Source organism: Phyllobates terribilis, unplaced genomic scaffold (genome assembly GCF_046119375.1).
Source record: "Phyllobates terribilis strain yellow unplaced genomic scaffold, ASM4611937v1 Scaffold_7__3_contigs__length_470593459, whole genome shotgun sequence".
NCBI lineage: Eukaryota > Metazoa > Chordata > Amphibia > Anura > Dendrobatidae > Phyllobates > Phyllobates terribilis.
The window spans coordinates 181750297-181772124 of NW_027362767.1; the positions used below are offsets into that span (position 1 = coordinate 181750297).

The 21828-nt window shown below is 46.9% G+C and overlaps 1 protein-coding gene across 1 annotated transcript; it reads right to left on the reverse strand.

Moving 5' to 3' along the window:
* Window positions 1-5603: 5603 nt before the first annotated feature.
* Window positions 5604-20945, reverse strand: PRPF3 (pre-mRNA processing factor 3). The gene is made up of 16 exons (XM_073639560.1): window positions 20805-20945; window positions 14100-14276; window positions 13878-14008; window positions 13649-13792; window positions 13312-13392; window positions 12712-12932; window positions 12309-12615; window positions 12048-12214; window positions 11896-11978; window positions 10818-10961; window positions 10388-10487; window positions 10108-10221; window positions 9119-9237; window positions 8422-8505; window positions 6993-7054; window positions 5604-5919 (listed from the first exon to the last, which is right to left on the reverse strand). The coding sequence occupies exons 2-16, from the start codon at window positions 14242-14244 to the stop codon at window positions 5773-5775; spliced, it is 2049 nt and encodes a 682-aa protein (XP_073495661.1). The 5' UTR covers window positions 14245-14276; window positions 20805-20945; the 3' UTR covers window positions 5604-5772.
* Between the last annotated feature and the right edge of the window lie 883 nt (window positions 20946-21828).

The window sequence follows — 21828 nt, forward strand, 5'->3', positions numbered from 1 at the left end:
TATGGGATTAAGGTCTGGAGACTGGCTAGGCCACTCCATGACCTTACTGTGCTTCTTTTTGAGCCACTCCTTTGTTGCCTTGGCTGTATGTTGTGGGTCATTGTCTTGCTTGAAGACCCAGCCACGACCCATTTTTAATGTCCTGGCGGAGGGAAGGAGGTGGTCACTCAGGATTTTACGGTACATGACTCCATCCATTCCCCCATTGATGCGGTGAAGTAGTCCTGTGCCCTTAGCAGAGAAACACCCCCAAAACAATGTTTCCACCTCCATTCTTGACAGTGGAGACTGTGTTCTTTGGGTCATAGGCAGCATTTCTCTTCCTCCAAACATGGCGAGTTGAGTTCATGCCAAAGAGCTCAATTGTTGTCTCATCTGACCACAGCACCTTCTCCCAATAACTCACAGAATCATCCAGGTGTTCATTGGCAAACTTCAGACTGACCTGCACATGTGCCTTCTTGAGTAGGGGGACCTTGAGGGCACTGCAACCTTTAAGGAGTAATGTGTTACCAATGATTTTCTTGGTGACTGTGGTCCCAGCTGCCTTGGGATCATTAACAAGTTCCCTCGTGTAGTTTTAGGCTGATCTCTCACCTTCCTCAAGGAAGGATACCCCACGAGGTGAGATTTTGCATGGTGCCCCAGATCGATGTCGATTGACAGTCATTTTGTATTTCTTCCTTTTTTTTTTTTTTTACTATTGCAGCAACAGTTGTCTCCTTCTCACCTGCTCAGTGTCAGCGCGAACTATCCGTCGACATTTGAATGAAATTAAATGCTATGGCAGGAGACCAAGGAGGACCCAACTGCTGGCACAGGCATAAAAAAGCTAGACTGCAGTTTGCCAAAATGTACGCAAGCCAAAATCCTTCTGAGAAAGCGTCTTGTGGACAGATGAGATCAAGATAGAGCTTTTTGGTAAAGCACATCATTCTACTGTTTACCGAAAACAGAATGAGAACACAGTACCTACAGCCAAATATGGTGGAGGTTCAAAGATGTTTTGGGGCTGTGTTGCTGCCTCTGGCACTGGGTGCCTAGATTGTGTGCAAGTCATCTTGAAATCTGAAGATTACCAAAGGGTTTTGGGTCACAACGTCGTGCCCAGTGTCAGAAGGCTGGATTTGGGTCCTAGGTCATGAATCTTTCATCAGGACAATGACCCCAAACATACTTCAAGAAGCACCCAGAAATGGATGGAAACAAAGCGCTGGAGAGTTCTGAAGTCACCAGCAATGAGTCTGGATCTAAATCCCATTGATCACCTGTGGAGAGATCTAAAAATTGCTGTTGGGAGAAGGCGCCTTCAAATATGAGAGACCTGGAGCAGTTTGTAAGAAGAGTCATCCAAAATTCCAGTTGCGTGGTGAAAGAAGCTTGTTGATGGTTATAGGAAGTGATTGCTGTTATTTATTCCAAATATTAAGTTGAGGGTGCCAACAATTTTGTCAGACCCAATTTGGGGTTTTGTATGAAATTATGTCCAATTTGCCTTTCAGTTTTTTTTGGGGTTGTTCAAATACACACAAATGAAATAGACAGGTGTAAAACAAAACGTGTAATTGCAATAATTTTCCTTTGAGAAAAACGTCATTTTCTGGAACAATTTCAAGGGTGCCAACATTTTCGGCCATGACTGTATATTTACACTAAGGGGAGGAGAGGGAGGATGCAGCTATATACTCAGGGGAGGTGACGTGTATACACACACCTACATATTTAAGATAGCTATATAATCAATATGGGCTTATAGTCCCAATTCTCAGCTTTAATTTGAGCGTATTCACATCCTAATTGGGTAAGGATATAGGAATTGCAGCACTTTAATATGTAGCTGGTTCTTTTCCAAGGGACGTATCTGGACAATTATCTGAAAAGCTCTTTAATGGGCTGCACGGCCTATAACCATCATCAATTAAGCAGGTAAAAGGTCTGGTGCTAATTCCAGGTGTGGCATTTGCATTTGGAAGCTGTTGCTGTGAACCCACTGCATTTTGTCACAGTAGTTCTCAATGGGAGAGAAACAGACCATCATTAGGCTGAAAAAAAAAAAAAAAAAAAGAAATCCATCAGAGATGACAGAAATGTTAGGAATGGCCAAATAAACAGTTTGGTGCATTCTGTAAAAAAAACGCCCTGGTGAGCTTGAGAACTGAAAGAGTCTTGGACGTCCCCAGAAGACAACAATTGTGGATGACTGCAGAATCCTTTCCACAGTGAAGAAAAAACCCTTCACAACATCCACCCAGTAAAGACCACTCTCCATGAGGAAGGTGTTTAAGTATCTAAGTCTACCATAAAGAGAAGACTTCATGAGAGCAAATACAGAGGGTTCACAAGATCCAATTAACCAGCCATAGAAATAGAAAGGCTAGATTAGACTTTGACAAAAAAAATATCTAAAGAAGCCGCTCAGCTCTGAAAAAGCAATACTAAGATCAACCTGTACCAGAACGATGGGAAGAGGAAAGTCTGGAGAAGGCTTGGGACGGCTCCTGATCCTCGGCACAGCTCATCCTCTGTAACAAATGGCGGAGGCACTGTGACGGCTTCCAATGGCACTGGTCATTAGTATTTATTGAGGTGACTGAAGACAGAAGCAGCCGGATGATTTCTGTTTGTAGAAGGCGACATTTTCTGCTCAGATTCAACCAAATGCAGCAATGTTGATTGGCCTATGCTTCACAGGACAAAGACCATGACCCAAAGCATCCTGCAAAAGGAAAAGAGTGGAATATTCGGCCATGGTCGATTCATCACCAGATCTCAGCCCATCGAGCAGCATTTCACAGGCTGAAGGCCCCAAAAACAAGCAACAGCTGAATTCAGCTGCAGTAAGGGCGGGCAAAGCATCACAAAGGAAAAAAAAACAGTGTTTGGTGACGTCCATGGCTTCCAGATTTCAGGCCGTCATTACTGCAAAGGATTCTCTAAAAAGTATTAAAAATGAATATTTTATGTATGGTAAACTTAATTTGTCCAATTACAGGAGACAGACAGATACATGTGCGAGTCCCATCAGTGTCTGGTGACCGCCCATCACCTTCATCACTTCTTCTCGGCCACTTGAACAGTGTTTTAAGGATCTCAGCAGAAAGTTGTGCTAAACATCTTGGAGCACTGACCCCAGATCTTCTGTGTATGAGGCTTGTGTGGATCCCTCTGTTTCTACATGTGATCCCAGACAGACTGAATGATGTGGGACCAGGGCTCTGAGGAACCAGATCATCCCCTTCCAGGAAGCCGGCAATGAGGCTACATCTGTTCTCTCGGTTCACCAAACCTGGCTGCCAGTAGGTCGGCTTCACACTCGGGCTCGTTCGGCTTTGGACGCAGGCTCCTTCTTGTTTTGGGAATTTTTGTTTGTTCAGAATTTATTTTGCCTATATTGTTTTTACAAGTACTTATGGCTCCCAGGAGTTTCTACCATTTTTCCACTCTCCAAAAGATCAGTTTTGTTTTTTTTTCAAGCGTTCTGGATCCTTTTTTGGTTCCATTGTCAGATTTTACAATTCTGTTTGTATTATAAAAAAATATCTTAGGTCCTCTAAACCATTACATAGTAAAACATGGAGATGGCACCACATTTTTTTTTTTTTTTTTTTTACTAGGAGGGAGCGAGGATCAATTGCCTGAAAAAAAAAGCTCCTGTACAAAATAAACCCTGATTCTCCACATTCCATCAGCTGTATTGCGCACCAGATTTATTTTATTGGGAAAAAACAGGAGAATTGTTGAGAAAGTGTTAGCAGTCCAGGAGCTAATGATTCATATAGTAGACAAAAAAAAAATTGGAGGTGAATGGTGACCCATGGGCAGACGTCTAAGGCACCATAGAGGTGCAGCCAGGATGGTAATTTGTGGTTGCTGGCTGGTAAACCTTGCGAACCATCTTCTACCCGCCGGCTTCCGCCATATCTCCCTCGTCGCGGAGGCCGGAAAGTAGGGTTCTCGAGCAGCGCAAACAGAATATGAACCGGACTACAGAGAATCAACTCATCTCTAGTAAAAAATCCTTTTTCAGCCATTTTAATTGGATGACATGTTTTTGTTTTTTTTCCAATATTTTAAAGGGAATTTGTCAGCAGATGATTGCTATTTAATGTAAGGGCAGATAACCTAATAAGTGATACATTCCTGGAATCAGGCTGTGTGCTGTAGTTTCAATACAGTGTTTTATCAGCAGGAGATTATCACTGCAGGACTATGTCACAGGTGCAGAGCAGTCAGGCTAATTTCTAGCTCCACCCACACCCCTGATTGGCAGCTTCTTTTGTACCCTGTCAGCAAGCTGCCAATCAGGGGTGTGGGCGGGGTTTTACAGCAGAGAAAACAAGGATTCCATCCAAACTATAGTAAGCAGACCAGTAAGCGATACATCGCTGGAATCAGGGTCTCTGCCCCTACATTATGCTGCTCTCAGGTTACATAGCAAACACCTGCTGACAGATTCCCTTTAAGGGCTTTGGTTTGTCCATACAGCATGTGTAAAAACTGATCAGGACCTGACACTTTTGGGTTAGTGTCCCGGGGTAACAACGCAGCATTGAATTCAGGAATATTTAAAGCAAAAGAGCAAACCCATGAAATTTTACAACAAAATATATATTTCTAAATATACAACTTAAATAAAAGGGAAAATTCATATAGGAACCAATTAACTATCGACGACTCAGGTTTTGTCCTTTTTTTTGTTGTTGTTTATTTTGCATAAAAGACAAGATGTTACTTCTAGCAATGCAAATAAAAAATAAAAAAAGATGGAAAAAAAATAATTTGTTGTATGCTAAAGAGGCCTGTCAAAACTTAAAAATAAAATGTCATTAATGTCCTTTAATTCTTAACACTGCCCCCCCACATTTCTGCCCCTCTTCCACGTCACTCCTCAACTAAGACAGCCCCCTTCTTCTAATGAGGAGGCTGGCTTAGTGCATGAGTTCAGCCAGCCATTTGGCAACGGAAGGAAAGGGGAACAAACGCGTTAGTGGGAATCCTCAACCGCGTGGAGTGGGGGGGTCAGAACTTACAATGTGGGGGCAGTGTTCAGAACAGGAGCTTTTTATCTCTCCATTTAGTTACAGTTTGAGGGTTGTTTCTGCATCTTCTCCTCCCCACCTCATTTCTACAGCAGCTCCAAAATTTGCAATTTTTGAAGCTCCCATAGAAATTAATGGAGAAAGCCGTACATCCAATCCCTTTAAATGCTACTGCGGATCTATTCAATAAACTTTATTAAAACCATCCCTTTACAACATTGCATATTTGCACTCGGCCGATTTGCCGTCGTCCCATGCTGAACATGTAAATTTGGGTAACACTTCTGCCGCGTGTAAATGATGGGGTCTTCTGGGATATATCCGATATAGAGCGGATATAGGACCTATGTAAGAGCCCGCTCAGGAGCAGCGCGTACGCAAGCAATGAGGCTGGAAAACCATTTTGGAGGAAGGCATCGCCCATGTCTTGCTGTTGGAAACAACTTTGCAGAACATTTGTTTTCATGAGGAAAACAATATTTTCAGGGACTACTCCACTGACCACAGGGGCTACTAGAAAAAACCCTCAAAGCATAGGCAAACCTGTCTGGAGCGGTATGTAAAAAAAAAAAAAAAAAAATTATTTTTTTTTGTATTCCAGAAATTGGAAGTTGTTCTCTGCTTGTTTCCTAGTCCAGCGATGAGGAGTAAGATGATGTAACGTTGTCCAAAATCAGAGGTTTGGGTGGTAGATCTGACATAACACCCCTCCCCAAAAAAAAATAGATGGAGCTCAGTCTGCAGTTTCCAAAACTGACTGACTCAGTGCCAGGTCCCAGTAGTGCTCAGCCACGTGCTTCTTAAAATGTTCCCGAGCCATGTTTTCTGTCGGGCACTGTTTGAATTTTATGTCTCCGAAACTGCGTTCTTTGGCCGTTCCCTAAAAAAATAAAAAAGGCAATCAAATAATATTGATTATTACAAAGCAAAGGCTAACATAGAAAAGTGTTAATGCCTCTTGAATTCTCACCAGACGATGCCACCATAGACCACAAGTAATTATTTTCATTATATTTTCCGTCACTGTGCAGCACCTTTGCTCTGATGCTGCCAGGACTTGCTGTGGGCAAGACAAACGTGAAGGACTATAGTTCCCATGATTCCTCTCTTCTCTTACAGACACTTTCTTAAAAGTACAAAGCGTATGGTACGGCTGTAATGACCCACGCACGCAGATCTGCTCCTGGTATATTGCTCTGTTGCTCATGCTGAGCTTATTGCCATTTGCTGCCTAGCATGAGAAACACAATTCCTTCAGAAACAGCGAAGGACAGATGTGTGTTCCAGTGAGCAGAGGCGAAGGGATGTGTGATGTCCTGATACATCACACAAGGAGGAGAAATAGTGGGGGCATGGTCATGTGCCTGTATGTGAGACTGACTTGAAGGGGTTTTTCCCATTTTCATAGATACTGTCGAATAGTACATGTAAATACAAACATTTTTCCAATTTACTATTTATTAAAATTTTCATCAGTTCTTGAGATAAACACTTTTTTTTTTTTTTGTTTATAGCTTGGTGCCTTGGAGACCGGCCCCTGAAGGCCAGTGCTTACAAGCCCTTTTCTATGGAGCTTGTAAGCACTGTTTAGCAGGATCACTGGAGGTCGCCGTTACCTCCTAATCGCTGCCAGCTTTAGTGCAATGCTTACAAATGAAAAAGCAGCCGTGGTCGGTCTCCTAAGCAATGTAAACAAGTGTTAACAGCGCTGCAAATTTTAATAAGCAGTAAATTGAAAAAGTGCTTATTTTTACAAGTACTATCCGACTACAACCATCTATGAAGATGGGGCATAACACTAAGGGTCTATCTCCTCTATAGACACTTCAGAAGTAGCTGACAGCTCTTACTGCATGTACACCATTTGGACACAATTGTGAAGACCGGCATACCCCTTTAATTTTTAAAATCACCATCATAAAGTATCTATATAGAGAATAATCTGGAGCTCACCTCCCACACTAAAGAGCACTTGTTAGACTTTTTTACTGTTTCCTCATCTGACTCGTCATCATCTGTAAGGAGAAAAGAAAGCTTATTATGGATCTTCTGCAGAATAAGAATTTTAGATCCAGGAGTGTGCGGGCCAGGTGATATAAGGGAAAGGCGTCACCCGGGCCAGGTGGTATGTATGCGGGCCAGGCGTCACCCGGGCCAGGTGGTATGTATGCGGGCCAGGCGGTATGTATGCGGGCCAGGCGTCACCCGGGCCAGGTGGTATGTATGCGGGCCAGGCGGTATGTATGCGGGCCAGGCGTCACCCGGGCCAGGTGGTATGTATGCGGGCCAGGTGGTATACGGGAAAGGCGTCACCCGGGCCAGGTGGTATACGGGAAAGGCGTCACCCGGGCCAGGTGGTATGTATGCGGGCCAGGCGTCACCCGGGCCAGGTGGTATGTATGCGGGCCAGGCGTCACCCGGGCCAGGCGGTATGTATGCGGGCCAGGCGGTATGTATGCGGGCCAGGCGGTATGTATGCGGGCCAGGCGTCACCCGGGCCAGGTGGTATGTATGCGGGCCAGGCGTCACCCGGGCCAGGTGGTATGTATGCGGGCCAGGCGGTATGTATGCGGGCCAGGCGTCACCCGGGCCAGGTGGTATGTATGCGGGCCAGGCGTCACCCGGGCCAGGTGGTATGTATGCGGGCCAGGCGTCACCTGGCCAGGTGGTATGTATGCGGGCCAGGCGGTATGTATGCGGGCCAGGCGGTATGTATGCGGGCCAGGCGGTATTGTATGCGGGCCAGGCGTCACCTGGGCCAGGTGGTATGTATGCGGGCCAGGCGGTATGTATGCGGGCCAGGCGGTATGTATGCGGGCCAGGCCGTATGTATGCGGGCCAGGCCGTATGTATGCGGGCCAGGCGTCACCTGGGCCAGGTGGTATGTATGCGGGCCAGGCGTCACCCGGGCCAGGTGGTATGTATGCGGGCCAGGCGTTACCTGGGCCAGGTGGTATGTATGTGGGCCAGGCGTTACCTGGGCCAGGTGGTATGTATGCGGGCCAGGCGTTACCTGGGCCAGGTGGTATGTATGCGGGCCAGGCGTCACCCGGGCCAGGTGGTATGTATGCGGGCCAGGCGTTACCTGGGCCAGGTGGTATGTATGCGGGCCAGGCGTTACCCGGGCCAGGTGGTATGTATGCGGGCCAGGCGTTACCTGGGCCAGGTGGTATGTATGCGGGCCAGGCGTTACCTGGGCCAGGTGGTATGTATGTGGGCCAGGCGTTACCTGGGCCAGGTGGTATGTATGCGGGCCAGGTGGTATGTATGCAGGTAACGCGTCACCCGGGCCAGGTGGTATGCAGGCCACCACTGGGCACATACACAATCCCTGATTGAGTTCTGTTATGTGGCGTTGCCTATATGGACTAGGGGCACTCACCGTCTGCCTTAGGATTGGACGTCTGCTCGTCCCATTTTATCCGGCTCAGCATCAATCGTTTAAATTTCTTCTGGGCTTTGGGTCCTGCAATGAAAACCAGTCCCAAATTGTATATTTCAGACAGGATTTTTGATTGCTTTATATTACAATTTTTGATGAGAGTTGCGGTGACTGAAAAAAGGGTAATTCTACAATTTTTTATTATTTTGTTCTTTACATTTTGGGTTTAATACTTTAATATTTGTGTACACAGCGAGATTGAATATACTTTAACAATATAAATATATATAATATATATTTCTATATTTTATATCTTTTCACTACTTTTTGAGTCCTCTTTGGTGGCTTGAACCTGCGGTGGCTGCTACTTTATACTACATACAATACTTGTTTGATAGCTTTTGCCATATACTACAGTATATTATTCACAGTCACCTATCCTCACAGTTGCACCAGGAAGGTTAGTGACGTTAGCCCTTTAACAGGCTGGCGGGTGACATGGCAGCCCATTGGCACGACGACATGTAAGTGGTTAGACTGCAGTGCACCGAGCCGCTCCGATCACTGCGGATACGTCCTGTGTGGAGCGGGATCACTAGTATACAGTCTAAAGGAAGTCGTGTAAATCCACATGCAAAGAGCTCCACCTTGTGGCGACTGTGAGCGTTGAGAATAAAGCTATCCACCCATCACTTACCTCCCTCCACTACCACCACATTCACATCTCTGTGTAATACGACGACTCCTGTCAGGTACAACTGGTTGGCGTTCGCTTCAATCTTGAATTTTTTTGATGGATTTGTTAAATTGCGAATACTGAGAAAAAAAAAATGCAAAAATTAAAAAAAATAATAATAATAATTAGAACAGAGAGAGGACAAATAGTGGCTATGGAAGACCACGCTGACCAACCACAATAGATGCCCCCCCCAAAAAAAGGTAAAAAAAAAAGTTACACCAAATCCAACAGAGCAGTGATCAGACTTCATGAAGAAGTTCTTGAACCCCTTCTGAACACGGGACGTACGTGTGTGCATGGGACTGAACCTGCTCCATACCAAGCAGGTGCAGGCTGTGTTATACAGATGGCACTGCCTCTAACAGCAGCGACCATTGGTACAGTCATTCCACGACAGCAGCATTTAGGTGGTGTGCTGCCGATGGAGCGTCCTTTGCATGCCCTTCCCCACATCATAACTGTGGTGCACCAAGGGGTCTCATAGCAGCTCAGACCCATCTAAAGGGGTTGTTCCAACTTATTATCCCCTATCCATAGGGTTGGATTTAACTCCCTGATTGCTGGGACCACCACTAATCCCAAGAACCAGGGCTCTGAAGAGAATGGTGCGAATGTGGCAGTGGTCGATCATGTGCAGTTACGCTCCATTCATTCTTAACGGGAGACCATTGGACGCTCATTATATGGAGAATGAATGGGGCAGGGCCGTTCAGAGCCCAGATTCTCAGGATCGGTGGAGGTCTCAGTGGTCAGACCCCCAGAGATGACACCATCCACGACACTATTTTTCGGATATGGAATAACTTCAGAATTGCTCCGACCCCTTTGTGCCCATTATTTCTCCTATATTCTGCAGATATATTCATATCGGTGACCTTATTAAGATAAGGGGACGGCTCTTCCATTGTATTCCCTCAATATGAAAGGCTCCCAATGAGCCGCATTACCTATATACAGCTACGTGGACCCCTTGTGTGATGTCTTCCTTTAACTTTTTCACTTTCTTCTCCTTCCTCTGCTCTGACGTCAGTTTTCTGGCTGCATTGGCCTCTTCATGAGCCCTGAAATGAAGAGAGCCCCATCATTAATAATAGAAATGGTGGCACACGGCCTCACTCATCATATGGCTGACCTATGAACGTCTTATTGTAGCTTTGTCCATTGACAAGCAGTCAACGGAACGGAAACAATCTGCAGCCACACAGCCTGATAATGCAAAATACTTACTTCTGGCGTTTTGCCATCTGCGCCCGGACGTGGGCCTCTACTTTTGTGGGGTCCTGTATTGCCTCCGTGCCCAACACTCGCATTAAGTTGGATATTCGCACTGAGAGAAAGTGAAGACAAAACGATAAGGCGCATTTAACCCCTTCATTTTTACCTCCCCTCCGTACAAGAGTCACAACTTTTTTTTTTTTTCCGTCAGCAAAGCGTATAAGGGCTTGTTTTTTGAAGGACGAGTTGTGCTTTTGAATGACCCCATTCATTTTACCATATAATGTATTGAAGAACAGAGAATGAAAAAATTCCAAGTGTGTAGAAATGTTACAGTGAATCTCATGCTCCCACCATGCTGCCATCCTTAGGCAGATTTACCTTGAGCAATCAGTGAAAGCAGGATGACAAGACTCCGATACAGATCTGGACGTAGCCCTACCTTTAGGCTCTGGCGGAGGCATCAGTCCTAATCGCACTTTCTCCTGCAGTTCCTTCTGTGCTTCTCTTCTTGTCTGGCGCCGCAGCTTCTTCTGTTCTTTTTGAGTGAGATAAATCCCAAGTGTCACCGGTGCGTCTTTATCAACTGAATGAAAGAAAAACAAAAAGCAAAATGAGCATATAAAATCAAAAGAAACATAACAGCTCCAACATGCAGGACCTGTACCTGCTCCAGAATGTGAGTCGCGGACACTTAGTAACTCCCAACATAGCAAAGGACCCCCATACTAAGAGATCCATATAGGTCCTCTGCTATTCTGTTGGACAGACGCTTTGCGTATAAAGTTAGGGCTGGAGAGTTACTGTTAGTCCGAGTGGTGGATTTTTTTTTCTGAACATACCATTTTTGAAATATATTTTTTTAATATATTTTTCTTGATTATTTTTAAAAATATTTAATTTATTTTTCATATTCATTTAAATATTTTTTATATTTAATTTTATTCTTTTTTCTTCAATATTTTTTTTTTTTTTTTAACTTTTCCTAGGGGAAATTAACCTACATTAGTTTGACGGCTTGTATTATATACCACAATACTTAAGTAATTAGTAAAAATTAGGGTTTCAACCCAGCCTATGGCAAAGCTTGACAGAAGTACCAAGGTGGCGGTCAAGAGGGCCGTCAGCATGCCCACAGCTGCCATGGTGGCCCATTAACACAGAGATTGTTGCAGGGCTGTGGAGTCGGTAAGCCAAACCTCCGACTCCTCAATTTTCATGACTCAGACCCCCTAATACATGGCTCATGTGTAAGTGATAAATTTACTGCAGCACAGATTCATCTCAGATAAAAGTCCAGACCCTTAGATCAGGAATAGGACATTTCATAACTTTCCCAAATTCTTATGAAAAAATATTCCCCACAAACTGCATTGAACGACTGTACCCAATTTATTATATATTTTCGGAGTTGGAGTCGGTCCATTTTATACTGACTCTGATTCCAACTCCACCAAAATGGACACCGACTCCACAGCCCTGGATTGTTGGGGATGACACAAGCTACAAATGTCCTGTACCTGGAGGGCTGAGTTGAGCCGGATGCTCTACCAGCTTGGTGATCCCATGGAATTCTTCCCGCACCGCTAAGGCTTCTGGTTTCCTGGATGGAGAAGGACGTCATTATCATGGCCATGGATGAACAGTAGGAGTGAGAGGAAGCCATACTCACAGGTCAATTCCATTGGGGAGAATGAAGGAGTCCCACCACTCAAAGTCAGGTATTTCTCCTTCCCGGATCTCTTTTTTGGGGGCAATAAGTGCCAGTCGGGTGGTGGTCTGGATGCCGGTTTTCTTGGCCGCTTGCGATATTTCTGCTTGTAGTTTCTCCAGCTGAGCCTATTCGGTGACACAATTATCTATATTAATACAGGAATCGCCACCAGACGCAGACGGCCCCCCTCCCTGAATTGCAAAAAAATATAGGTGGCACCTTTGTCCTTAATCTCTGAGCAATTTTCTCAAATTTCCCTTTGTCGTGGAACTTGAAGGAACGTTTTGTCCGTTGCGCGGGGGCAATGGACACACGAGGGTCGAAGAAAGTGTTGGACTCCAAATCCTCTGAGGGCTTTTCCTTCAGTTGTTGCTTGAACTGCTCCCTTTTCACGGCTCGGATGTTGGCCTTCAGCGTGGGCATGCGATGGGTCAACTCGATCTCTTTCCCCATAGCGTCTACTGTGCGACCCTGGTCGTCCAGGATAAGAGGAGTGGGTTTCGTCTGGTCCTTCAGCTCAACTTTCCTAAAAAAACAAGAACAAACAAAGAACATTTACGTCACCTCACAATTTCTTCAAGTCAAAAAAAAGTGCAAAATGTAACATTGGCCTCATACTCACGGAGGGGCAATTCCCATGGCGTGAAGGTTGGCCAACCCAACCACATTAGTAGCCCCTATAAGACCCGGCTTCAGGGCGAGTTGGGCTTGAATCCTTGCTTGTAGTTCGGCGGCTTTCCGAGCCTTCTCTATGGCGTCGTTCATGAAAGTGGCAGCCTGGGAAGGCTGGATCGTGTTCCCAATGGATGATCGGTCGGATTGCGAGGAGGAGGAAACTTTAGACTGTAGAAGTTAAAACAAACAAAAAAAAAGCAAATGGTAAGACGAAGGCAGGCTCTTACCCCTAAGCACAACTAGGGCCAAATTCAGACTATCTGAATCTGGACTGGTCGTGGGTCTCTTAACCTGAACTCAACAGCCTAATATATGCCTGTGAAGCTGTTACGTTCGGGCCAGTCAGGACATCACATCCCGCACTTGGGCCGTGTTTTACGGACACCTGAATTAAGCCCAGGACTGGTTTATGAGACACCCCCTGGATGTGACACAGAATAACTAGTGGGTGAGCAGCTAAAAAACACTGGCACAATTTAGGAAAGAGGAACAATACTATGGAGAAGCTTATTTTTTAGTTAATAAGGGTAGGTGCTGTATACTGTACCACAGGAGGAGGACTGACGAAACTCAGCTGTTTTTTCCTCTCCTCTATCTGGCGGGTGGCAGCCTCCATCATCTGTTTAATCTGTAAAAGCAGAAATTGCATATTATTTTACCTCCCAGGAAAGCATTTGGCAGACAACAGATTCATCTACGAGCCATGAACCCTGTCACAAAGGTTGGCAGATGAAGGGGAAAACAGACGCGTGGCATACGGATCGTGCCAAGTTCCGTCCCGCCTCCTCGTAAACTTATCGAATACATTGTCTCCGTACCAATTTCAAAGTGTGAGGAGTTTCCTCCACCAAGAGAAGGGTGCGATGAAACAAAAAAAGCCCTACCTGCAGCTTGGTCAGCATACCCGGGCTCTCCGTAGGGGGACCGGGGATCACCTCTGGCTCTTCAACTTCTTCAAAGCGTGGGACGCGCTTTTTCTTTGAGTTAGAAGAATCCTTTGCAAGATCCGGATCATCTCCGAACACTTCCTAATGAGGGGGGGGGGGGGGGGGGAGTTTTAGTCAAGATGACTGTTGTTGGTAAAGCTCAGCTTTCACCAGGGAGGACGCTCACCTTAATTTCCCGTTTCCTGCTTTTGTCGCTGCTGGATCTGGAGTGTCGGGAACCTCGACTTTCCCTGACAGCATCGTAAAGCTTGTCAACAAATCGCAACGTGGAGTCATCTAGGAATGGCTTCAGGTGGTCTAAAGGAAATTGGCACCAAAGAAAACCCCTTTAAGACACGGCCACACATGTGGGCTATGATATACATCAGTCAGCATCAGGACCCCTTACCTGCAGCCTTCTTCTTGTCCATGCCCTTTCCCACGCAGTTCAGGGCGGCGGTGACCACGGTCGGCTCGGAGAAGCCCAGCACTCCCTTAACAGTTTTCTCTATCCATGGCTTTAGGTCATCAAGTTCCCGCCTTGAGAGAGACATGGTTCACCGGGGCAGACCCTCTAATCCCACAGCTGGAACAGACAGAAGGCGGCCATATTGATATTCAAGTGTGTATTCCTGAAGAGAAGAACTTAAAGGCGCATTGTGATTTTAGAGATTGATTCCTGCCTCTGCTTCCTCCATATTCCAGCCGACTTCTGCAGCAACCAGAACGGGCTCCGATCGCGGCTGTTTAACCAATTAAATGCTAACATCATTCTCCGACAATAGAATTTAACTAAATCATTGCTGGTGCAATCGTGGAACCTGCTGGTAGCCCCCGTAACCGGCACCTTATCCATCCTTCCTGGGCTTCAAAGGAGAATCGCGATATCTCTCTCTAAATATATATACTAGATGGTTGCCTGATTCTAACGCATCGGGTATTCTAGAATATGTATGCGGCCGACAGGGCGCAATCAGCAGAGCGGTGTTTAAATTTGACGGCAATAATGCTGATTGGTCGTGGCCGGCGACCGCGATCAATCAGCTAAGCTGTGTTTAAATTTTGCGCCAATAATGCTGATTAGTCACGGCCGTCAGCCGCGACCAATAAGAGAATCCTATTAGTGAGGACAGGGGAGCGGCGCTGCCTGTGCGGGTACTTCCACTACGAGCAGCCGGGAGATGAGCGGCTGCTCGCAGCAGAAGTATCCCGACCGGCGGCGCCGCTCCCCAGTCCTCCCTTCACACTTGTCATCGGGAGATCAGCGGCCCTAGGCGCTGATCTCCCGACGGTAGCCACATGGAGGGCAGCGGCGCCACTGGTCGGGGTCCTTCTCCTGCTAGCAGCCGCTCATCTCCCGGCTGCATCGCCGCTGACCTCCGTGCGGCAGATGAGCCGCTAACGGACGCCATCTTTTTCTGAAATCCCGTGTCGCTGATTGGTCCGGCCGCGGCCAATCAGCGACGCGGGATTTCCTGGACAGACAGACAGACGGGATAAGACGATAGATAGATATACATATATATATATATATACATATATATATATATATATATATATATATATACACACACACACACACACACACAGTACAGACCAAAAGTTTGGACACACCTTCTCATTTAACGATTTTTCTGTACATTCATGACTATGAAAATTGTACATTCACACTGAAGGCATCAAAACTATGAATTAACACATGTGGAATTATATACTTAACAAAAAAGTGTGAAACACCTGAAAATATGTCTTATATTCTAGGTTCTTCAAAGTAGCCACCTTTTGCTTTAATGACTGCTTTGCACACTCTTGGCATTCTCTTGATGAGCTTCAAGAGGCAGTCACCGGAAATGGTCTTCCAACAATCTTGAAGGAGTTCCCAGAGATGCTTAGCACTTGTTGTCCCTTTTGCCTTCACTCTGCGGTCCAGCTCACCCCAAACCATCTCGATTGGGTTCAGGTCTGGTGACTGTGGAGGCCAGGTCATCTGGCATAGCACCCCATCACTCTCCTTCTTGGTCAAATAGCCCTTACACAGCCTGGAGGTGTGTTTGGGGTCATTGTCCTGTTGAAAAATAAATGATGGTCCAACTAAACGCAAACCAGATGGAATAGCATGCCGCTGCAAGATGCTGTGGTAGCCATGCTGGTTCAGTATGCCTTCAATTTTGAATAAATCCCCAACAGTGTCACCAGCAAAGCCCCCCCACACCATCACACCTCCTCCTCCATGCTTCACGGTGGGAACCAGGCATGTAGAGTCCATCCGTTCACCTTTTCTGTGTCGCACAAAGACACAGTGGTTGGAACCAAAGATCTCAAATTTGGACTCATCAGACCAAAGCACAGATTTCCACTGGTCTAATGTTCATTCCTTGTATTCTTTAGCCAAAACAAGTCTCTTCAGCTTGTTGCCTGTCCTTAGCAGTGGTTTCCTAGCAGCTATTTTACCATGAAGGCCTGCTGCACAAAGTCTCCTCTTAACAGTTGTTGTAGAGATGTGTCTGCTGCTAGAACTTTGTGTGGCATTGACCTGGTCTCTAATCTGAGCTGCTGTTAACCTGCGATTTCTGAGGCTGGTGACTCGGATAAACTTATCCTCAGAAGCAGAGGTGACTCTTGGTCTTCCTTTCCTGGGGCGGTCCTCATGTGAGCCAGTTTCTTTGTAGCGCTTGATGGTTTTTGCAACTGCACTTGGGGACACTTTCAAAGTTTTCCCAATTTTTTGGACTGACTGACCTTCATTTCTTAAAGTAATGATGGCCACTAGTTTTTCTTTACTTAGCTGCTTTTTTCTTGCCATAATACAAATTCTAACAGTCTATTCAGTAGGACTATCAGCTGTGTATCCACCAGACTTCTGTACAACACAACTGATGGTCCCAACCCCATTTATAAGGCAAAAAATCCCACTTATTAAACCTGACAGGGCACACCTGTGAAGTGAAAACCATTTCCTGTGACTACCTCTTGAAGCTCATCAAGAGAATGTCAAGAGAGTGCAAAGCAGTCATCAAAGCAAAAGGTGGCTACTTTGAAGAACCTAGAATATAAGACATTTTCAGTTGTTTCACGCTTTTTTAAGTATATAATTCCACATGTGTTAATTCATAGTTTTGAGGCCTTCAGTGTGACTGTACAATACTCATAGTCATGAAAATACAGAAAAATCTTTAAATGAGGTGTGTCCAAACTTTTGGTCTGTACTGTACATACATACACTGTTCAAAAAAATAAAGGGTACACTCAAATAACACATCCTAGATCTGAATGAAATATTCTCATTGAATACTTTGTTCTGTATAAAGTTGAATGTGCTGACAACAAAATCACACAAAAATCATCAATGGAAATCACATTTATTAACCAATGGAGGCCTGGATTTGGAGTCCCCCCCAAAATTAAAGTGGAAAAACACACTACAGGCTGATCCAACTTTGATGTAATGTCCTTAAAACAAGTCAAAATGAGGCTCAGTATTGTGTGTGGCCTCCACGTGCCTGTATGACCTCCCTACAACGCCTGGGCATGCTCCTGATGAGGCTGAGTATTGTGTGTGGCCTCCACGTGCCTGTATGACCTCCCTACAACGCCTGGGCATGCTCCTGATGAGGCTGAGTATTGTGTGTGGTCTCCACGTGCCTGTATGACCTCCCTACAACGCCTGGGCATGCTCCTGATGAGGCTGAGTATTGTGTGTGGCCTCCACGTGCCTGTATGACCTCCCTACAACGCCTGGGCATGCTCCTGATGAGGCTGAGTATTGTGTGTGGCCTCCACGTGCCTGTATGACCTCCCTACAACGCCTGGGCATACTCCTGATGAGGCTGAGTATTGTGTGTGGCCTCCACGTGCCTGTATGACCTCCCTACAACGCCTGGGCATGCTCCTGATGAGGCTGAGTATTGTGTGTGGCCTCCACGTGCCTGTATGACCTCCCTACAACGCCTGGGCATACTCCTGATGAGGCTGAGTATTGTGTGTGGCCTCCACGTGCCTGTATGACCTCCCTACAACGCCTGGGCATGCTCCTGATGAGGCTCAGTATTGTGTGTGGCCTCCACGTGCCTGTATGACCTCCCTACAACGCCTGGGCATGCTCCTGATGAGGCCGAGTATTGTGTGTGGCCTCCACGTGCCTGTATGACCTCCCTACAACGCCTGGGCATGCTCCTGATGAGGTTGCGGATGGTCTCCTGTGGGATCTCCTCCCAGACCTGGACTAAAGTATTCGCCAACTCCTGGACAGTCTGTGGTGCAACGTGACGTTGGTGGATGGAGCGAGACATGATGTCCCAGATGTGCTCAATCGGATTCAGGTCTGGGGAACGGGCGGGCCAGTCCATAGCTTCAATGTCTTCATCTTACAGGAACTGCTGACACACTCCAGCCACATGAGGTCTGGCATTGTCCTGCATTAGGAGGAACCCAGGGCCAACCGCACCAACATATGGTCTCACAAGGGGTCTGAGGATCTCATCTCAGTACCTAATGGCAGTCAGGTTACCTCTGGCGAGCACATGGAGGGCTGTGCGGCCCTCCAAAAAAATACCACACCATTACTGACCCACTGCCAAACCGGTCATGTTGAAGGATGTTGCACACATACATATACACACTAATTATATATCTATATATATGTATATCTATCCATCTCCCCTCCTCATTCCAAACCCCACCCCCGATTAAAAAAACAAACCAAGCATATTTGGAAAAAAAGTCTGATCAAAACAGAAATTTATTAAAACTGTGCTTTAAATTCTGAAGGGAAAAAAAATAATCAAAACTCCAGAATTTATGCGCCCCACCCCCCAAATACAAGAAAAAAAAAAAAAAAAAGGAAAAGCTCAAAACTTCATATCTACCTCAGAGTGATATCAATAACATCTTGCTGCTCAGCATAAAAAGAAACCTCACAAACTGGCCCTTCTAGGAAGGGGTAAAGACATATGTCAAATGTACAGATGTGTGGCAGGTCCATTCATGCACTTGATTCGGCAAGGAGGTGTTTGCCCGATGGGAAGACAGAAGAAAGTTGCTGCCGGACTCCTCTACAAAGGATTCCTATTGTCGCACAACTGGCAGCCGGTCCGGTCTACCGGGGGTTGGGAAGAAAGAGACCCACTTTAAAAGGGGTCTTCCCAAAACTGCAAGTTATCCGCTAACCAGAAGATGGGGAATGGCCAGCTGATTTCTGGGGGTCCTCCACCATCCTGTGAGAGGGGCTTTGTAGTGTCCAGAGCTGAGCAGAGGGGCATGTGCTCAGCCAGAGCTCCATTCATTGTCTATGGGACTGCAGGAAGTAGAGGGCTGCACTGTGGATTTGGGAGAGTCGGGGGCACTCTGCCCCTTTAGCAGCAGCTGTGCCCGGGGATACAGCTGACCACAGCCACAGCTAGAAATGGCCATGAGCAGGGCTCCATTTAAAAGGGGTTTTCCGGCTTTTGTAAAAACCCCCAACACCAGCTGCATTTTTTTTTTTAATAAACAAGCAGTGCTTCACTCACACTCCCCAGGTCCGGTGTCTACAGCACTGATGGCTAATAACTGAGCTCAGCAGTAATGCTTGAGTCTCTCAGAGCGGCAGAGCTCAATGACTGGCGGCAGAGCTCAATGACTGGCGGCAGAGCTCAATGACTGGCGGCAGCACTGCCAGGCTATTTTGCTGTTTCGGGCCACAGGCGTATCCAGACAGTGTGCACATACTGTTATAAGGGGGAAGATCCAGGGAAGTCACAGGACAACCGAAGATTATCGCCTGTAACCGAACCCAGAACCGTGCTCCGCTGCTCCTGAGCTCCAGGACCAGATGTGCAGCGGTAATGTCCATCCACCCCAGAGAAGACAGTGACAGCGTGTGCGGAGCCCCCGTATCGCAGGTTACATAATGACGGCATGTGCGTAGCCCCCCCCCGTATCGCAGGTTACACAGCAATGGCATGTGCGTAGCCCCCCCCCCCCCCGTATCGCAGGTTACATAATGACGGCATGTGCGTAGCCCCCCCCCCGTATCGCAGGTTACACAGCAATGGCATGTGCGTAGCCCCCCCCCCCCCCCCCCGTATCGCAGGTTACATAATGACGGCATGTGCGTAGCCCCCCCCCCGTATCGCAGGTTACACAGCAATGGCATGTGCGTAGCCCCCCCCCCCCCGTATCGCAGGTTACACAGCGACGGCGTGTGCGTAGCCCCCCTCCCCGTATCGCAGGTTACATAGCGACCGCGTGTGCGGAGACCCCCCCTGTATCACAGGTTACATAGCGACCGCGTGTGCGGAGACCCCCCCTGTATCACAGGTTACATAGCGACGGCGTGTGCGGAGACCCCCCTGTATCACAGGTTACATAGCGACCGCGTGTGCGGAGACCCCCCTGTATCACAGGTTACATAGCGACCGCGTGTGCGGAGACCCCCCTGTATCACAGGTTACATAGCGACCGCGTGTGCGGAGACCCCCCTGTATCACAGGTTACATAGCGACCGCGTGTGCGGAGACCCCCCTGCATCACAGGTTACATAGCGACGGCGTGTGCGGAGACCCCCCTGTATCACAGGTTACATAGCGACCACGTGTACGGAGACCCCCCTGTATCACAGGTTACATAGCGACCGCGTGTGCGGAGACCCCCCTGTATCACAGGTTACATAGCGACCGCGTGGGCGGAGACCCCCCTGCATCACAGGTTACATAGCGACCACGTGTGCGGAGACCCCCCTGCATCACAGGTTACATAGCGACGGCGTGTGCGGAGACCCCCCCTGTATCACAGGTTACATAGCGACCACGTGTGCGGAGACCCTCCTGTATCACAGGTTACATAGCGACCACGTGTGCGGAGACCCCCCTGTATCACAGGTTACATAGGGACCGCGTGTGCGGAGACCCCCCTGTATCACAGGTTACATAGCGACCACGTGTGCAGAGCCCCCCGTGTCTTGCCCCATCTGGATATAGCCATGTCCCTAACTTTCCAATAGCAGCTTGCACCCCCGCGCAGGCAGAGCTGTGGACCGGCCACCAGCACCAAAACTTTACCAGAGCGGCCCCAGTTGCACACTCTCACGCCGAGGACTAACATCACCCCCTAGCGGCCACATCCCTCAGTGACTCACCCTCCCACCGTGTGTGACTTCCTCCCGCCTCCGCTGTGGCTACAGCCCCGGGACTAACGGAGACCAAACGTCAGACCGGAACCGGAAGCTGAGTGAGCATGCAGCCCGGCGCATAAGCGATGACGCGCATCACGTGGTGACAGACGTAAAGCATCACGGGTGGTGACAGTTTCAATGCGCGCCTTTGAATAACTTTATTGACAGCGGCTGAAAATGTCATCCTATAGTATGGCTTTTCTTTATTTTAGCCCTTATGCATAACAATAAAAATTGAAGATAATGTGCTGAGAAAGCACCCAAAAAAAACACTTGAAAAAATTCCTATTCATTTCCACTGTAAAACCACTTTGCTGTTCACATGTTCAGTCTTTTGGGCGTTTTTTCCTCTTCGGGTTTTAAAAAACACCTGGTGGGAGAAAATAACAGTGTATGTCACTTCTCTGGAGCGTCTCCTGATGGAAACGTTCCAAACGAGGCACTGTGCGACCAAAAAGCGCAAAAAGACGCTTAAACACCACTGCTTAAACTCTTTGAGCTATGTTTGGAGCGGAAACGCCATGTTTTTTGAGGAGTTTTCATATTTAGAGGAGGATTCGGAGAGTTTCCGTTCAGTTTCTGCTCAAAAAAATGCCTAGAAACCCTCTCTGTGTGCACATAGCCTGAAGCCACTTCAGGGAATGAAAAACTCATTTTCTTACCACCTAAAAACATACTGTGCACATAGCCTCAGCACACGAGATTGTCAAGTGGAAGCCGCTTTGTGGAACACTCCTAAACACAGCCCTTATAGTAGTGGCACGTCCACAAAACGTTATCAACCTATACAGAGAAGGAAGGAATAGCCATTCAAAATACAATATTCTTTATTTATCAAAGAAATACACATAAAATACTAAAACCAAGGCGAAAAGACAAGTCAAAAAGACTATATCACCTAGCGATACCACTCTATTCCAGAAGAGAACCTAAGCTCCATAATACGCACAATGTTTAGCACAATAATACATAATATATACAGTTGCAT